At 42.0% G+C, this 19,940-nt stretch overlaps 1 protein-coding gene across 1 annotated transcript in view; it reads right to left on the bottom strand.

Annotated features, from left to right (window-relative positions):
• Nucleotides 1-19,940, bottom strand: part of LOC309556052 (macrophage mannose receptor 1-like) — a 161,324-nt gene that overhangs the window by 79,499 nt on the left and 61,885 nt on the right. The window contains exons 10-13 of the mRNA XM_082258344.1: nucleotides 15,170-15,285; nucleotides 9,657-9,805; nucleotides 8,017-8,216; nucleotides 593-723 (exon numbers count right to left, since the gene is read on the bottom strand). Coding sequence (XP_082114470.1) covers nucleotides 593-723; nucleotides 8,017-8,216; nucleotides 9,657-9,805; nucleotides 15,170-15,285 — 596 coding nt within the window. The remainder of the gene's footprint in view (nucleotides 1-592; nucleotides 724-8,016; nucleotides 8,217-9,656; nucleotides 9,806-15,169; nucleotides 15,286-19,940) is intronic.

Genomic DNA, 19,940 nt, shown 5'->3' with positions numbered 1-19,940 from the left:
ATTACTACAGTAATCAGTGCTATACATATGTACTGTTACTGTAAAAATGACACTGGCAGGGAAGGGGTTCATTTTATTGGAGAGGGAGGGGTTAATGTATGTCAGGTGCTTACTAACGTGTGTGGGGGGAGGTGACTGAGTGACACAGGGACAGATCGCAGGTTCAGCTATGCTGAACCCTGCAATCTGACCCTATCTGTCACTTAGGAGATCCGCCCGCTTTGTTTACACAAGCGGGCGGATCTCCAGACTCGATTCCCCGACGATCAGGGAAGAGCGGCGGTGATCACTGCCGTTCCTCCCCTGGCCCGACTCCCGCTGTGACTGAATACAGCGGTAGCGAGCCTCCGGCGGCGTGCGCGCGCCGCCCACAAGGGGAGGAGTCCAGCGACTTAGGTCTACGTCGCTGGACGGGAACGAGACACTTTGCCGCAGTACAGTCAACGTGAATGTTCGGCAAGTGGTTAAGGATATTCTGATTTTATGAGATGCACCTGTATATCAAGTGGTAAAATAACGTTCAAAATTTAGACTTTTTGTTATAACTAAAATAATATAATAAAATTACTACACAAAACATATTACAACTTACGACAACATTGAGGACACCACCAGTTCTTCATCTTTATTGCTCAGACTGAGTAAATCTCCTCCTATTGCTCGACAAAAGTCCCGGGATTCCATCCATGTCTTCTTCATATCGTCTGTTTTGCTTTTATAATACTGTAATGAGAAAAACAGATAAATACTGTATATACACAGTATCTGTATACTGTATATATCTATATATATATATATATATATATATACTGTATATATGTGAGTACACCCCTCACCCTTTTATGGTAATATTTTATTATATCTTTTCATGTGACAGCTTGTATAACAGTGTAAATTTGCTGTCCCCTCAAAATAACTCAACACACAGCCAATAATGTCTAAACCGCTGGCAACAAAAATGAGTACACCCCTAAGTTAAAATGTCCAAATTGGGCCCAAAGTGTCAATATTTTGTGTGGCCACCATTATTTTCCAGCACTGCCTTAACCCTCTTGGGCATATAGCTCACCAGAGCTTCACAGGTTGCCACTGGAGTCCTCTTCCACTCCTCCATGATGACATCACAGAGCTGGTGGATGTTAGAGACATTGCGCTCCTCCACCTTCCATTTGAGGATACCCCAGAGTTGCTCAATAAGGTTTAGGTCTGGAGACATGCTTGGCCAGTCCATCACTTTTACCCTCAGATTCTTTAGCAAGGCAGTGGTCGCCTTGGAGGTGTGTTTGGGGTCATTATCATGTTGGAATACTGCCCTGCAGCCCAGTCTCCGAAGGGAGGGGATCATGCTGTGCTTTAGTATGTCACAGTACATGTTGGCATTCATGGCTCCCTCAATGAACTGTAGCTCCCCAATGCCGGCAGCACTCATGCAGCCCCAGACCATGACACTCCCACCACCATGCTTGACTGTAGGCAAGACACACTTGTCTTTGTACTCCTCACCTAGTTGCCGCCAAACACGCTTGATACCATCTGAACAAAAATAGGACATGGTTCCAGTAATCCATGTCTTTAGTCTGCTTGTCTTCAGCAAACTGCTTGCGGGCTTTCTTGTGCATCATCTTTAGAAGAGGCTTCCTTCTGGGACAACAGCCATGCAGAACAATTTGCTGCAGTGTGCGGCTTATGGTCTAAGCACTGACAGGCTGACCCCCCCACCCCCTTCAACCTCTGCAGCAATGCTGGCAGCACTCATACATCTATTTCCCAAAGACAACCTCTGGATAGGACGCTGAGCACGTGCACTTAACTTCTTTGGTGTTCTGAGTGGAACCTGTCCTGTTAAACCAATGTATGTTCTTGACCACCGTACTGCAACTCAGTTTCAGGGTCTTGGTAATCTTCCTATAGCCTAGGCCATCTTTTATTAGAGCAACAATTCTTTTTTTTCAGATCCTCAGGGAGTTCTTTGCCATGAGGTGCCATGTTGAACTTCCAGGGACCAGTATGAGAGAGTGAGAGCGATAACACCAAATTTAACACACCTGCACCCCATTCACATCTGAGACCTTGTAACACTAACAAGTCATATGACACCATGGAGAAAAAATGGCTAAGTGGGCCCAATTTGGACATTTTCACTTAGAGGTGTACTCACTTTTGTTGCCAGCGGTTTAGACATTAATGGCTGTGTGTTGAGTTATTTTGAGGGGACAGCAAATTTACACTGTTATACAAGCTGCACACTCACTACTTTACATTGTAGCAAAGTGTCATTTCTTCAGTGTTGTCAAATGAAAAGATATAATAAAAAATTTACAAATATAATAAAATATTTACAAAAATGTGAGGGGTATACTCACTTTTGTGAGATACTGTAAATAATTGCTTTAGTGACAGCAGCTACTTGAAGGGTGTAGCAAGGGAAGCTGAGCTGATACGTCACTGTTAAAAGGAGCACAGGGTGGGCTGAGCTGAGCTTCTGAGTCACTGCTGAGAGGAGGAGCATGGTGATCTAAGTTCGTAAATCAGTGCCAGGAGGAGAAGCAAGATGACCTAAGCTGATGAAACACTGCCAGGAGGAAGAGAAGCAGGGTGACCTAAGCTAGAGAATCACTGCCAAGAGGAGAAGCAGGGGGTGACCTAAGCTGGTTAATCACTGCCGGGAGGAGAAGCAGGGTGACCTAAGCTGGTAAATCACTGCCGGGAGGAGAAGCAGGGTGACCTAAGTTTGTGAATTACTGCCAGAAGGAGAAGCAAGGAGACCTAAGATGGTGAATCACAGGGGGGAGGAGAAGCAGGGGGACCTAAGCTGGTGAATCACTGCCGGGAGGAGAAGCAAGGTGACCTAAGCTTGGGAATCACTGCCAGGAGGAGAAGCAGGGAGACCTAAGCTGGTAAATTACTGCTGGGAGGAGAAGCAGGGTGACCTAAGCTTGTAAATCACTGCGGGGAGGAGAAGCAGGGTGACGTAAGCTGGTAAATCACTGCTGGGAGGAGAAGCAGGGTGATCTAAGCTGGTGAATCACTGCTGGGAGGAGAACTAGAGTGACCTAAACTGGTGAATCACTGCCAGGAGGAAAAGCAGGGTGACCTAAGCTGGTGAATCACAGCTGGGAGAAGGGAGAAGGATAAGCAGAGCTGCTGGGTCACTATTGGAAGGTGAGACTAGACTGAAAAGGGACTGTTGGGAAAAAAGCAGGAAAACCTTATTTCTAGGTCACTGCTAAGAGCGGGGAGCTGAGCTGCAGGGAACATCATTACTGCTTCTACTGTGAACTTTAAGGATGAATTGCGCCACAGTGCTTGTAACTACAGAGGTCAGAGAGCTTGTTTTATTGAACTTTTACTGCTTGTTAAGGATAAGTAAATACCTGAATGTCCAAAGCCTGGCCACAGATTTGTTTTAAAATTGTTTCTTTTTTCACTTAATTGCATGTATACACATGTTGGTAGACATTTTTATTTTATTTCAGGTTGTGTTTCGTAGCACTAGACAATGTCTGTGGCTTACTGTTTGCCTTACTAAAATGTCAACTAAGTTTCATGGAAAGTAGATGCGTTACTGTGTGAACCTTCTCCAGGCTCAGACTGCACAAAACCAACACACCATGCATGATGGCTACTTCCACACAAGCTGTTTAGCAAGGGTGCTCACAGTAGGGACATATAGACTGGATGTAGCATTTACAGTTGTGCTCAAAAGTTTGCATCCCCTGGCAAAAATCATAAAAGTTTGGCATTGATATTGAAAATATGACTGATCATGCCAAAATAAAACTGTCTTTTATCTAAGGATAGTGATCATATGAAGCCATTTATTATCACATAGTTGTTTGGCTTCTTTTCAAATCATAATGATGTAGCGCTACCCAGATAGGAGCTGCTTGAATGAGTCTCCCACTGACTGCTCCACAGCCAGTCACAGGGTATTTTTACACAGCCATGTGCATACACTCTTCCGCTTGTTATCTCCAATTACCAGTCTAGGGGATTTGTTTTTGTGTTTTATTTGGAGAACTTGGATAGGAGAAGGGAATGAGTAGGATACTCTAAATTAATTATTCACAAGAAAGGACAACTTTCTCAATAGAACTGTGTAGCAGATTATCACGTGGACCATACAGCAGCTGTATGAAATACACAATCCCTTTGTAGCAGAAGGAACAAAGTGATCTTTGCGTCCTTAAGACACTAGGCAGTGTCCCCTTTAGCTTACACCCAGTAACTGACTTCTAGCACCAGGAGGGGGGTTTAGCAGCATAAGTCACAGGGATCCCCTGTGGGGGTCTGTACTCACAAGGCTCCTCAAGCACCAGTGGCAGCCTTCCTCAGTAGTACCAGACAGGATCTGTGGACATCATCCCCTAGTCAGCTCTCAGGAGAACCCTGGGTTGCAGCTTCAATGTTTCAGGCCCTCAGGCCGCCCACCCAAGGCCACATGGCAGCCTGCACTGAGGAGAGGCAGCAGCCCCCTCCCCTCCTGGACCTCTCTCTCTAGAAGAAGACTCAGAGCTCATGTGCCCATCAAATATAAATACATTTACCCAGCATGCATTTGGGGCACATCCCCTTCTAATTGGCAAGACATTTATGCTCTCATCTGCAAGGTTTCCTCACACTTTCCAGTACATTCCATAGCTACTAGACCAGTGTAAACTTTTTAAGACAGCATGAGCAGCACCAGAGCACACCGAGCAGACTCTGCTAAACAATCACTGCCTCTGCTAAGCAGACAGCACATAAGTTTACCTACTGTCTCTCTGTTAGGCAGAGAAACCAAAAACTATATTTACTCACTCTATCACCTACATCGATAGCAGAAATCACCCAAATGGCCCTGATCAAAAGTTTACATACCCTGGAATGTTTGTCCTTGCTTGGTTAATTTCCCACATCTATGACTTTTTAAATTGCAATTCATGCCTGTGTATAAATAGTCAATGAGTTTGTTATCTCTTACGTGGATACACTGAGCAGGCTAGATACTGAGCCATGGGGAGCAGAAAAGAACTATCAAAAGACCTTCATAACAAGGTAATGGAATTTTATAAAGATGGAAAAGGATACAATAAAATATCCAAATCCCTGAATATGCCAATCAGTACTGTTTAATCACTTTTTAAAAAGTGGAAAACTTGGAGATCTCTTGATATCAACCAAGGTCTGGTACACCAAGAAAGATTGCCACAACTGCCAGAAGAATTGTTTAGTATATAAAGAAAAATCCACAGTTAACCTTTGGAGAATTACAGGCTGCTCTGGAAAAAGACATGTAAAAAATTGTAGTTCTTTCAAGGAACACAATACGATAATGAACGAAAATGAGCTGCATGGTCAAGTTGCCAGAAAGAAGCCTTTACTGTGCCAATGCCACAAAAAAGTCTCAATATGACAAACAACACACTGACATGCCTCACAGCTTCTGGCACACTGTAATCTGGAGCATCAAAACCAAAATAGAGCTTTATGGTCACAACTATAACTAAGCACTGTGTTTGGAGAAAAATAATATCACCCCCACTGTGAAGCATTGTGGTGGCTCACTGATGTTTTAGGGGTGTGTAAGCTCTAAAGACACAGGGAATCTTGTGAAAATTGATGGTAACATGAATGCGGCATGTTATGAGAAAATACTGGCAGGCAATTTGCATTCTTCCATTCTTCCGCTGTGCATGGGACGCTCTTGGACTTTACAGCCTGACAATGACTCTGAGCACAAAGTCAAGTTGGTCCTCTAGTGGTTACAGCAGAAAAAGAGGAAGGTTTCGGAGTGTGAATCACAGGCTTCTGATCTTAATATTATCTATCCACTCTGGGGAGATCTCAAACGTGTGGTTTATGCAAGCCAGCCAAAGCCTTTGCATGACCTGGAGGCATTTTGCCAAGATGAATGGGCAGCTATACCACCTGCAAGAATTTGGGGCCTCATAGACAACTATTACAAAACACCGCATTCTGTCATTGATGCTAAAGAGAGCAATACACAGTATTTATACCTAAGGGTGTGCAGACTTCTGAACAGGGGTAATTTCCTTTGTTTACTTGTTGCCGTGTTTTGATTTATGATTGTGCCATTCTGTTATGACCTACAGTTGAATATGAATCCCATCACAAATAAAAGAAATGTGTTTTGCCTGCTTTTCTTTAACCACTTAAGCTCAGGAAGATTTTACCCCTTTCATGACCAGGCCATTGTTTGCTATTCAGCGCTGTGCTACTTTAAACAAAACAATTAATATCATTTTTTTTCTCACAAATACAGCTTTCTTTTGAAAAAAAAGAAAAAAACAATATTTTCTATTTTCTGTTATAAAACAAATCCAATAAAAAAATTAAATAAAATGTCTTCATTAATTTAAACCAAAATGTATTCTGCTACACGTCTTTGGTTAAAAAAAAAAAATCTCAATAAGTGTATATTATTTAGTCTGTAAGAAATATTTAACATCTACAAACAATGGTATATACAGTATATCTGAAAATTGATCAATCCTGATGTACCAACAGCCGATCTTAATTCTTGAGTTCCTTAAAATGTCAGGATATTGCACAATCCCCCGAATAACCCCAATTTGGAAAGTAGACAGACTGAGTTATTTAGTAAGAGGCACGGCAAGTTATTGGAAGTTGAAGTTATTGTTTTTTTTTTTTTTACACACCTGTACCAGCGCAGTACAGTGTCATGATATCGCTGGAGTGGCGGTGATCAGGGACACTGATGGGTGATAGCATGTAAAAAATATATATATTTTAAATAGCTTTGTATTCGATATTTTAAATATATTTAAAATTTTGTAACATTACTTTTTACTTTTCTACTATTTTTTTTTTTATATACCTTCATCAAAGTAGTTCAGTGTTACCATGGGGGGGGGGGGGGGTAGATCAGGTATTTTTTTTACACTTTGATTACTGGCATAATAAAGATCATTGTACCAACAATGCTTTGAACTGTCATGAATGGGTTACGTTTATGACAGCTGTGAATACTAATGATTTGTGATTGGCTACAGCTAGTCACATGGTAGAGGGTGCTGTGATTGGCCCAGGTACCATGTGTTAGCTGTGGGCCAATTCCAGCTCACTAGTAAAGGAATAAAAGCTGTTTTGAATCATATTGTTTCATAACCTCCTTTTTGACATTCTGATCATATGATCGCATATTGGTCACATGATCACCGGTCCCGAGCTGTCAGGGTGCCAGGAAACCAGACCACATCGGGATGCAGGTAAAATAAAGCAGTTTATTGGAGCAAACAACAATAAACACACAGCAAGAGTGAGGAAGTGAGAGCAGGAACAAGTCGGGGTCAAGTCCAGAAGTGGGTAATTCTCCAAGCTGGGGTCAAGTCCAGAAGCGAGTAGTCTGCCGATGCCGGGTCGTTTGCCGGTGCGGGTTCGAGAGCCAGGAGAGTCATCAGCCAAGCCAGGTCATACACAGAGTAACACGAATAATGGAAGACTGCTAGCAGAGATGCTCCTTGGCGCACAAACACAAGGGCAAGGACTGCAACCCATCAGGTGATAGATATAGTCAGGTGTGCAGCATCACCACTGTGCCACACCCAGGCAGCAGGCAAGTGATGATGCAATCATAGTTTATAAGAGGCAGCAGACTGCACATGTCCAAGATGGCTGCCAACAGGAGGGCAAGGTAAGACCTTGACACAAGCACAGGTATCTGCAGGGGCGGGCACCCAGCACCTGTACAGTCAAAATCACGTACGGGTATGCCGCTTTGCTTGCACATGCCGACTACCACAAAAAAAGTACTGAGGGCCGGCGACAAGTGGTTAAAAATAATAGTTACAGTATATTACCAAATTTTTCAAGGGCATGCAAACTTTTGAGAACAACTGAAGGCACACCCAACCTATAGTTCATAAAAGCCTCAAATTTCATCTGTATTGTAACGCAGGCTGGAGAATGAAATTTACCATCTGATTGGCTTTTAGCATTCGCCAAAAATATGCATCCCACTAATGTGAAATTTATAGTTATCTCCCTACTTACTTTGTAACAGGAGCTTGAACTGGGGCTGGTCCTCCATCCGTCTGGGCACTTTGGCTCTGGTGTTGTTGTCGGGATTGGTGGCGGTGTCACTCCTTCTGCCCACTTCTTGCAGACAAATTTAGCCTTCTCGTCACAGTTGATGACATCCCACAATCCACCTTTGTTTCCGGTTCTCATCACAACACAGCCTTGTTTTCTTCCTTCAAAGTTTTATTACAAATGAATGTCAATACAATTTTATTTGGGCACTTTAATGCACCTTTTTTGTCCATGTAGTACAAAGTGGCAGGTTTTATTTAATTATGCTAACCTCTGCTTTGGTCTCATACAATCCGTCTAACTGATGGGTAAGTACCCTGTATTTCAGGGAATTGCAAGCACATGATTCGTTCCATGCATGTAACAGTGCAAGTGCTTGGTAATGGCCTTAGCAGTCCTCAGCCCTGTGTAGGCTCTGACCACATCAAGAATACACAGGACTTCCTTTTCATGCTCTTAACAACTGAGCAAAGCAGCAGGGGAGTGGAAGTAAAGTGCTGTTGGGAAACTTTAGTTTAACTTTATTTTTTTATTTTTTTTAAGTGATAGGTGGGCTTTTGCAACCCCCACATCGTAAGTGAGGTCTTCCTATTCTGTATATGTGCTTTAGGTCTATGACTCAGCAAGGCTAGGCCCAAATTTACTAGAGACAAACAGCACAGGATGAGGCTTTACTACAAGAACGAAAAAAGTACAATGAAAGTATGGCTGTCATGTATTCCCCATTTATAGTGAGGGGCTGGCTTATCCAAAAGCCCTCTCTAAAGCCGGCCATACATGAAAAGAAATTCGGCTGGTTCAGCAGGGACTGGCTGGATTTTGATCCATGTATGAACAGGGAAGTTGTACAGAAATTGATCTACCGATCAACTTCTGTACAATCATGCTGTCAGATTTTCCCTGCTCGATCATTCCTGCCGGCTATAGCTGGTGGCGCTGATCAATATTTTCTGACCCTAGGGAGATCAGAATATTATAGCTTAGTGGCTTGGATTCCCCCCCATCCACATTGGGTGTGTGGATGAGGGAATTGAGCTATGATTCATCTATGGCCAGCCTATGCTTGCTGGCCATAGTTTGGTGGTTTAAAAACCAAATCCCTGCAAATCTTGAAGCTACAGTCTTTGCCTCAAACCCATGGCAGCAGTGAACCCAAACTTCTTACCTAACTGGGAGCCATTTTGTTTTCTTAAGAACCGTGTATCATAGAAATACGTTCCTCTTTTAGAATTTTTTTTTTTTTTTTTTTTTGGATCTGATGCTAGGGAGTTGACTAGTTTAGGGACACATTGATAATGAATAAAAATATAATTTATAGACAGCAAAAATACTGCAAGTAGTCATTTAAAATACTTCATTTTTCATTGTTTTACCTGCAATTTTTTTTTTTTTTAATTTTTTTTTATACCTGCAATTTTTTAAGTTGGTTACAAGATCTGTTTAATAAAAGCTCATTAAAATGTTAAATATTAAATACGGTTTTTGATTGGAATCTACTATAACAGCCCCCAATGCAGTTCATACAGGCTCCACCCTCATAATGATCATCCATGTTATAAAACTACTATTGACCCAAATAACAACAGAACTGGGTGAGTTACCAGGCATGTCTGCATTCCAATGAGTGTATAAAACCCTCTCCTTGTTGGTCCATTTAAAAGTCCCCCTTTCTTCCGTGTCGGTGAGTCCCGTCCAGAAATATTTCTCTGGTCTAAGCCCAATCAGACTTGTTAGATAAGCCTGTTCAAATCTGCAAATGCCAAAAAGACAAAATCATGTAATTTGACTATCAACATTGCTTTCCTAAAAAGCCCAATTGAACCTTTAAGTTTTATTAGTGGGATGCAGTCAGGCTGCCTAAAAAATAAAAGCACTATTACAACCCAAAACCAAAAATGTAACATATTGCAGCTAACCAATCCTTAAATGTGGTGGCTGCATTCATTTTGTCTATAAATGTTTCCCTTTATTTTCATCTGGTGATACAGCCAGTAACACATTTCCTATCTTAGGGTATCTCCACACTGGGTGGAAGAGCAATGGAGCCACTCTTGGACAACATCATTGTCAATCTGGGGAGGGGGTAGTGTTAGATGTACTAGCAAATTTTGATGAACCTGGCTAACAAATTAAAGCCGAACTATAAATCCAGCATTTTTGTTACACAGCGCACGCTAGAGCATTACTGTACATGTGGTGCGTTGCAACTAGAGATGGAAAGGCCTGGAAAAAATTAGAAAACTTTTGCAATAAACAGTTTTTTTTTTATTTTTTTCAAAGCCGTTTTCTGTTTTGAAATTGAAACAAATACTAAAGAAGTAAGGAATATGTACTTTTACAATAATAAATAATATACCTTTGACATGGTAATCAAACTATATAACATAAAAACCCTAATGAAAGATTTACTAGACTTTATGTCAAGTCTAAATTATTAGTTATTTAAGCTGGAGACCTGGAATCCTGGAAAAAAAAGTAAAGTAACACTTCTCAATGCAGTTTCCAAACAAGAGAAATATGCAAATCTTCCACTAAGGGGCACTGCAGGGGAAAGGCTCCAGTAAAGTTTGCTTGTGGGCTTCATCTTATACCTCCTACAGTTGGGTGATTGTTAGGTTACAAACAAAATGCGGTGAATGAACCACCTATCTCCTGCGCTCAGAAAACGAGGCTTCCCCAACTGCTTTTCCGACTGGACTTTATAAATGGTGTCTCGGATGGCTAAGGTCTTGCTGCCCTAAAGGACCGGGGCAGTGCAACAATAATGCAAACAAAAATAAAAAAAAAGGGCGCACCGACCTAGCGCATTATCCTCAATATAGGCTTTATTTTTAAAACATAAAAACATAGGTTACAGTAGATGGTAGTTTTGTCCTCTCAGGCCTTATTGACAGGTAAGAGGGTACATTTGTCTGACAAATCTTTATAACCCTAAATAATTCCCATTAATGTTCTCCAACATTACAGCATGGTGTTTCCCTATAGTCTGCTCAGTAAATTCATTTTTATTTTCCTCCTCTCCTAGTGAGATCAACATCTAGAGTTTGGAAACATTTCCACAGTGCAATTTCTGCTGAGAGCAAAGCTGCAATTTGCAAATATTGTAAGATGGGCTATTCTTTTCCAAATGCTACAAGGATGACAAAACACATCCTTAAAAAAGACTTTATGGAATGAAATGATGAGGACCAAAATGAAAGTGCAAGTAACTTTTTTCTCCAGAGTTCTCATTCCAAAAACACTATTTCTGCTGCTTCTGGATCATCACAAAGTGTTTCTTTATCAGCAGCTTCTTCAAGTAAGGAAGTGTTACAAACCGCAGCCTCCCAATACACAATCCCTTCATTAATAAAATAACACCTAAAAAATCAGGAGAACATTCATCAAGCTCTTCATAGAGCAATATACTGTATGCTTCTGGATCAGCATTATCAACTGAAAAAGCATTCTGGCAAGAAGCTTTTAAATTATTGTGAGGGAATGTTGGGTGGTCACCTGTTCTCATGTGTACTTAAAATGATCTTTAAAAAGCAAGTTTAGTTTATTTACTGAATAAGTTGTACTTTTATTTCAAGCATATTATTTTTATATACACTTTCCAGTGTAACAAAATGACTTTCAATTTGTAAAACTACTACACAATGATTTTTTTTTTTTAATTTTTTCCAAAATTTCTATTTTTTCTAGAAGAAACAGGGGGAAAAAAAACATTTTTTTCCCATGGTTCCAAAATTTCCAGAAATGTTTAATCTCTAGCTGCATTACATGTTTCGGATCTGTGTTGCCTAGTGTATCGGGGCACCATTCAAAGTGCATGGTATCACAATGTGCTAACGTGCAGTACATAGCAAGTGTTAACGCATATGATGGTATTGCGAATTTTAACGCGCAAGTTACCACACTCTACCCCAAAGAAAAAGTGTGACTTGGCCATTAGTGATTTCTACTAAAATTTGATATCTACGTTGAATGAAACTCAAGGCTGGATCCTTACAGATTTCTATTATCTCCATACTTCCTTTCTATCCATTTCCTACTGAGTCAATGACTCCAAAGTTTCCTGAAACTTCCTGATAACCTGTTATTCTTCTTATCGGCTTGTCTTTCGTTAGGGCAGCTGTCTCCAGGAAGCTTGGACAACATAGATGCAATTCAGCAGTTCTGACATAACTGATAAGACCTTGTTGTAAATCTTTACTAGCTGAGGTTTGCAGAATGTAACGGAGGCTCTAAGGTCAAGAATTTGAACACGTCCTGGAAAATGGTTCATCTTATGGCATTCGGAAATGTATGACCTGTAGCAGGACATGCTTCCCAAATATAAAGTCAGGTTTGTAGAGTGTCTACTGGAAGACATCTGTTCAATTGCGGATCTCCACCACACCACAACATCAATGTGTGACCATGTGATTTGCCATAAAGCAGAAGATTGGCTTTTATCCAAGGAATTCAACATTGCAATCGTTTCTTTAAAGCATTCCTTTCACAAAATCTAAACTGCTCAAAAAGAATTCCCTGCAAAAAAGGAAATTCCTCTCCTTCCGATTATATTGCTTTTGGCGCCACTCAAAGTAAAGGTGAAAGCATTTCTCTGTGTACCAGAGCATGGGGTGCAGGCTTGTCCTGATACCAATACAGAGGGCTAGTAAATGTAAAGACGAAAGGATTGCCACTACTCCCTACCAGTCCGGGGGGAATAAAAGATAAGGAGACATGGTGGAGGAGGTGGAGACATGTAGGCTGAGGCTACTTCTTATCATTTATTCACCTGAGCTTGTCGGTAGTAGTGATGATCCTTTCCTCTTTACCTCTCCCCATTTTGCTCACACTGCTGAACATCCCTCCATTGTAGAGGAAATGCCCCCCCCAAAGTCTGCTGAGTGTCAATCTCCTGGGTCCCCCACAGTGCTCTGTGGTTTATAAGGCAGAATACACAGCCCTCCTGTACTAGGCCCAGACCAGACCCCATCAGTTCAAAAGGGGGGCCTGGGCACCTGTTGAGCAGGAAGTCTAGCTGTATTGCCTTATTGCAAACACTGATCCTCTTCTGACAATGACAAAACAAACACAAGGGTGCACCAACCTAGTGTATTATCCTCTAAAAAAGGTTTATTCACAAAAAAGGTATAAAAATACTCACAAACGAGTTCTTGTTAAAAGCATATCAAATAGGTACGTTGTCATCAGCATCAACATCAAAGGCTGTACCGTCCCCTGAAGCTGGAAAGGCTTGTGCGTTTCGAGGCTCAACCTCTTCCTCAAAAACCTCAAGCTTCAGGGGATGGTACAGCCTTTGATCTTGATGCTGATGACAACATACCTATTTGATATCCTTTTAACAAGAACTCGTTTTTGAGCATTTTTATACCTTTTATGTGAATAAACCTTTTTTAGAGGATAATGCACTAGGCCGGTGTGCCCTTGTGTTTGTTTTGTCATTTCCAGTGGCTTTTAACTATCCTGGTCTTTTAAGGGGCTGCAAGGCCGAAGTTATCCAGTAATGCCGAGTCGGAAGTTCTCAGCAGCTGCATGATTGTGGCTAAGATGGATAAATGATCACACTACTCTAAACGCAGGAGACTGGTGCTCTTCACCGAACTTTTGGTTTGTTGTATACTGATCCTCTTCTGCCTCCCCCTGCAGCGCTGCCAGCTTTTTCTCCTCTTTCTCCCTCCAGCTGCACTGCAGGGGGATTGGTTCTAGCACACGCACCCTTCCATCTGCTGTTTGGGCCCCCCTGTGTGCCCCTTTTCCCCACAGCGCTGCCAGCTTCTCTCCTCTCCTGCTGGTAGCTGCTGCAGGCACACAGGGGGATCTTTCAGGATCAAGAGCGGGGGAAGGGGCAGGTAAATATGTCACAGTGAGCGATTGGTACCAATCACTCTTGTGTCCATTTGTTATTATGCTTCAGTTTGTGAATAAGCAGGAAGCCTTGGAGTGCTTCCTATTCATTCATCTGTGCAGCTGAGGCTACGGAGAAAGGGAGTGATAAGTCTATGTGCTCAGTCACTTTCGACCGGGGGAAGGGGGCCCTGCCAGGTAGGCTGTATGGGGCCCTGTGATATCTAACAGCAGTCCTGCCTGTTGAAATCCACATAACTGCAGGGCACAAAAGTGTCGTAGAGGCAGAAGCAATGTTCAGTGTCATAGGGAGCAGGAGATGTACGTATTTACACTCTTCTTCTACAGCTAACTCTTACTGAGTAGTTCAGTTTTTTGTGACAGTGTCTCTTTAAAGCTAGAGCCAGCACTTCCATTAGGATCTGTATCAGAGCTTTTGGAATGGACCTGAACTGTGCTTGAAAAAAGAAGTCTTATCAGACCAAGTGCATGCTGTTACAAAGCAGCATGTTTGTAAGGTTTGCTCCCCCTGCTATGTGACTACGCTGCTAGAAAGGAGACAGATTTATGACTAACAGAGGTACTGACCTCTGGCAGCATGGTCTCTCTTGGAGTCCACCGCTGCCATTTACAATAGATTGCACAGCTGGCGGGGCTTTGTGATCTATTTATGGCTGCTTGTAAAAATACACAGCACCACAGGTGGATCACACAGAGCCGCAGCACTAAGTCATCTGTTGCTATTATGAATGAACAGGCAACTATGTGGGGTTGTGACATACATGGCATTGGCCCAACATCGGTGATCATTCAATAATTTAAAAAAAGACCACTTAGCGCTGTGGCACTGTGTGATCTATCTGCCGGGGTTGTGTATGTTTACAATCATCTGCAGATATCTCAATTATATTTTACTATTATAAATGAGCAATTAGCACTGGTTTTTCATTTACAATAGGAAAAGGTCAAGCAGAACATCTGCTTGTAAACATGCACAGCCCCAGCAGATAAATCACAAAGCCATGTAATGTTAAATTAACTTTTAGTTATATGAATGAACAAGTAGGACTGATTGTTCATTCAAAGAAGTAAAAGAACAGTCAGCTTAGAAAGGGGGTGAGGAGCTCAGAGTTGTATCTTTTCCACCATAGGAACATCTATTAAATGGGCTTCAGAATGGGGATGAGCAGGCAAAAAAGGTGCTTTTGATCAGCAATGGGGTCACCAATCAAAACAGGATTAAGTGCTATATGTAGTTTTGCTTTTTAAATACCTGTCTTCAACAGTCATCAAATAAGCTGCATTGGTATTGCAAGTAGAGTTGGCTTCTGTAAAAGTTGATAAGGTTTCCCCTATGAAGTAGCAGAAATAGCCATGTCTTTTCCATCCCTGCAAACACGAGAATACAATTACAAAATAATTCAGTATTTGCTCATACAATTATTCACAGGAAATGTATATATTTGCACAACATGGCTAAAAATATTCGACTACAGTAGATGGCTAAGCTGTTTACCCTTTAACCACTTAAGCCCCGGAGGATTTGGCTGCTAAAGGACCAGGGTTTTTTTTGCGATTTTTTACTGCGTGACTTTAACGGACAATTGCGCGGTCGTGCGACGCTGTACCTAAACGAATTTGACGTCCTTTTTTTCCCACAAACAGAGCTTTCTTTTGGTGGTATTTGATCACCTGTGCGATTTTTTGATCACGCGCTATAAACAAAAAAAGAGCGTAAATTTTGCAAAAATAACAATATTTTTCACATTTTTTTATATGAAATTCCCCAAAAAAAAAAGTAAAAATCAAAATTTTTTAACATTTTTCGGCCAATTTGTTTTATGCTACCTATGTTTGGTAAAAAAAATCGCAAAAAGCGTATTTTGATTGGTTTGCGCAAAAGTTATCGCGTTTACTAACAAAGAGAAAGATTTTTGTCATTTTTGGTGTTTTTTTTTTTAACGCGTAATGGCGGCGATCTGCGATTTTTTTTTCGGTACTGCGACATTGCGGCGGACAGATCGGACCCTTGACTGACATTTTTGACACTTTTGGGGTTACCAGTGACATTACTGCAGTAATCAGTGCTATACATATGCACTGTTACTGCAAAAATGACACTGGCAGGGAAGGGGTTAACTTTATTGGACAGGGAGGGGTTAAGTGTGTCCTAGGGGCGTGCTTTCTACTGTGTAGGGACATTGCTATTGGTGTAAAAGCAAAGATCAACCGTTCTACATAGTAGAACGGTCAGATCTTTACTTTTACACAGGGAGAACTGACAGGCAGCTTGTTTACACAAGCTGCTCTGTCTTTCTCCCTTCACAGGAGCGATCGCAGTGTGACTGGCGGACATCGAGTCCGCCGGTCACACGCACTGACTTGCCTGTGAACGAGCCGCGGCGGGCGCGCGCCTCGGCGGGCGCGCGCCCGCTCGCTATAGGCTCGCAAGTCAGTGACAGGCGAGTGACGTACCGATACGTCACTCTGCCTGGCCGGGGCTGACCGCCGCAGTATATAGTCGTGCGGCGGTCGGCAACCGGTTAAATAAGGCATCTCCACTTTTTATTCATACAAATTAAAGTCAGAGGACTTGGACTTAAAGAGTTATCTTGTTCCTGTAGCACAATATAGATTTATTATGCCCTATGGAATCATCCCCATGTTTGTAAAAGTCTTGCAAGAGCAGTTGCTAGCAGCTCAGTTCCTATTGATGTAGGCAGATCCCCCAGAACTACATCTCACAAGAGCCCTTCCCCTACAAACAAAATCTGGGCAGGCTCCAGGAGTCAAGACAGCAGAAGTGTTTTGCTTGAAAATAAATTAGAGCAGGGATTCCCAAACTACGGCCCTCCAGTTGTTCAGGAACTACAATTCCCATCATGCCTAGTCATGCATGTAAATGTCAGAGTTTTACAATGCCTCATGGGATGTGTAGTTCTGCATCAGCTGCAGGGCCGTAGTTTTGGAATCCCTGACTTAGAGCATGCAAGTGGAGAAGGACATGGGTGGGGGGTGGTTGGGTTCTGTAGTCCAGCAGGCAGAGCTGACAATGTTGCTTAACCACTTAAGGACTAAGCCTATTCTTGACACTTGTTTAAAAGTTAAAATCAGTATTTTTGCTAGAAAATTACTTAGAACCCCCAAACATTATATATATATATTTTTTTTTAGCGGAGACCCTAGAGAATAAAATGGATATCATTGAAATACTTTGTCACACCGTATTTGCGCAGCGGTCTTACAAACACAATTGTTTTAAAAAAAATACACTTTTTGGAATTACAAAATAAGAAAACAGTAAAGTTAGCCTAATTATTTCCTATAATATGAAAGATAATGTTACGCCGAGTAAATAGATACCCAACATTTCATGCTTCAAAATTGCGCACGCTCGTGGAATAGCGACAAACATTGTTGATTAAAAATCCCCATAGGCGACACTTTAAACATTTCTACAGGTTACCATTTTAGAGACACAGAGGTCTAGGTCTAGAATTTTTGCTCTTGCTCTAACAATCACGGCGATACCGCAAATGTGTGGTTTGAATGCTGTTTACATGTATGGGCGCGACTTGCGTATGCGTTCGCTTCTGCGCTTGAGCTCGGAGGGACGGGGCACTTTAAAAAAAGAAATGTGGATCACTTTTATTCCAGTAATGTAAATGTCCTTTTAATAGAAATATGCAGGATAGGTCCTCTTTAATGTGAGATCTGGGGTCAAAAAGACCTCAGCTCTCACATCTACTCTAAAAAGAAGAAAAAAAAACCCACAAGAATTGCATTTTTTTCATCATGAAAAAAAATGGGCCCTTTAAGGCTGTTGGGAGAAAGCGACGTATGAGGTCGCTCCGGTCCTCCAGGGCCATAGAGTTGAATGGGAGCCAGCTTGCCCTCCCTCAACTTCCGGCCTAGGAGGGGAAAGGACCAGATCACTTTTCGCACTACCGACGGCTCCGGTAAGCTGGGAAAACGACCGGGAAGCGGCGGGAGCACCTTTCCCGCCACCCATAAATGTGATTCCGCGGCGGATCTACCACTAGGGACACTTTTATGTGAAAGAGGACCACCCGGCCTGTAAAAAAAATACCGGGGTTATGGCAGCTATCTGCTGCCATAACCCCGGTATTTAACATCAAAGTAGCGACGTAAAACTGAGGCGGGCAGTCCATAAGTGGTTAAAGTGATTTTAAACAAATCACCTTGTAAAACAACCCATTCTATTTAAAATAAAATATAAGGCATAACATGTTTGTATAGATATAAAACAAAAAATTATAAATACCCTTTTTTTCCCTTTTTTAGAAGTGATCATATTCCCTTTCTTCTCAGCTGCATAAGAGCTGGGGCAGGAGAAGCAGCAGCACACTGAGCTTCTCAATGAATGGCTGTGCAGAAGGGGTGTGTCAGGAAAATTCTGATCATTGGGGCAAAATACACTGAATTTCTGGCTAGAGAACAGATCACGGTGTGCTCTTCTGCTTAGTGTGATTATTTTTTAATAGAAAAGCAAGCATGAAAAATGCACTGGAACGCACCTGTTCTCAACTGAATGGAAGAGAAAAAAAAAGAGGGGAAAAAAACACACCAGAACACATCAAAAATCGCTCTAGTTTACACCAGTGTGGTCAGTTCCAGTGCTTTCAGTATAAGTAAAACACGCTACATTTTTTTTGTCTGGAATGCATTAACACATGAATAACTGCACCAGAATGCACATTGTCCCAATGAAAATAAGGATTTTTCAAGTGTCAAAAAAAGGAAAAATAAAATTCACTGGACTGCATTGAAAATGTGTCAAAAACACATCAAAAGCACTGCTTATGCACAAACGCCTCCCAAAGGCTAAAATTTTGGTGTGAACAAGCAATCAGAGACTTTCAGAAACTGTTGTATACATTTTATGGAATGATCCTTTGCCCTTTGCAATGCCCATTGGTGCTACCAGGTGTACCTTCTGATCTGGGCATTACTCGTGCCACTGGTTGCAGGATCAATAACTCTCCCCCACTTTTTACATTAGCTGTTTCACTGTTGACCAGCATTCAGTGTTAATTTTGGCATCAAATTTCAATTTAATTTTAGTCATAGTCTTCTGACTAAAACACCATTTTAGTTTTAGCTGTATTTTAGTCATCTGAATTGATTTAGTGTTCGTCTTATTTAGTCGACTAAAATCTGCAGTACATTTTATTTAACTAAAATCTGCAGTACATTTTAGTCATCATTTTAGTCTACTAAAATCTAATGGGTTTAGGTAAATTGTAATGCATTGTTTACGCATTTCTCTAGAATTTCCAAACTCATTATATACTCCTGGAGTAAAAAAAATCTAATATCGTGTTATTATTTGTGGTCTTAAGGAGGAGCTCGAGGTTCCTTCAGAAAAAATAAAAAATGTCATTTTTAATATTAGGACACTCACCTGTCCAGTGTGCACAAATCCAGCGGTATCCTCAACCGAGCTGATTTTTCAATTGGCTCTCGGGTACTGCCGCTGCCATCTCGCCTAAGGGAAGCCAGCAGTGAAGCCTTGCGCCTTCACAGCTGGTTCCCTACTGCACATGCGTGAAATGTGCTGCACTCTGTGAATAGGCCGGCTGAAGGAGGAGGGGGCCGAACTTCCACCTGAGACAACATGAGGTACCCGCAGACAGGAAGAGCTTCCCCTTTTGGGTGGAGCTCCTCTTTAAGGTTTGAACAAACTACACATACACTCTGAACGGTGGTTTGAGGAGGCCTGTAATGCACAGTGCTCTGGATGGTGGTCTGAGAGGCCTGTAATGCCAGTGCTCTGGACGGTGGTCTTGAGAAGGCCTGTAAATGCTGCACAGTACCCTGGGCGGTCTGAGGAGGCTTGTAATGCATACAGTGCTCTGGATGGTCTGAGGAGGCTTGTAATGCACAGAGTGCTCTGGATGGTGGTCTTAGGAGGCTTGTAATGCACACAGTGCTCTGGACGGTGGTCTAAGGAGGACTGTAATGCATACAGTGCTCTGGACGGTGGTGTGAGGAGGCCTGAAATGCACAGTGCTCTGGACAGT

Source organism: Pelophylax lessonae (assembly GCF_965119305.1).
Source record: "Pelophylax lessonae genome assembly, chromosome: 5".
NCBI lineage: Eukaryota > Metazoa > Chordata > Amphibia > Anura > Ranidae > Pelophylax > Pelophylax lessonae.
The sequence above is the reverse complement of the archived record's forward strand: the minus strand, read 5'-3'. Positions and strand labels throughout refer to the sequence as shown.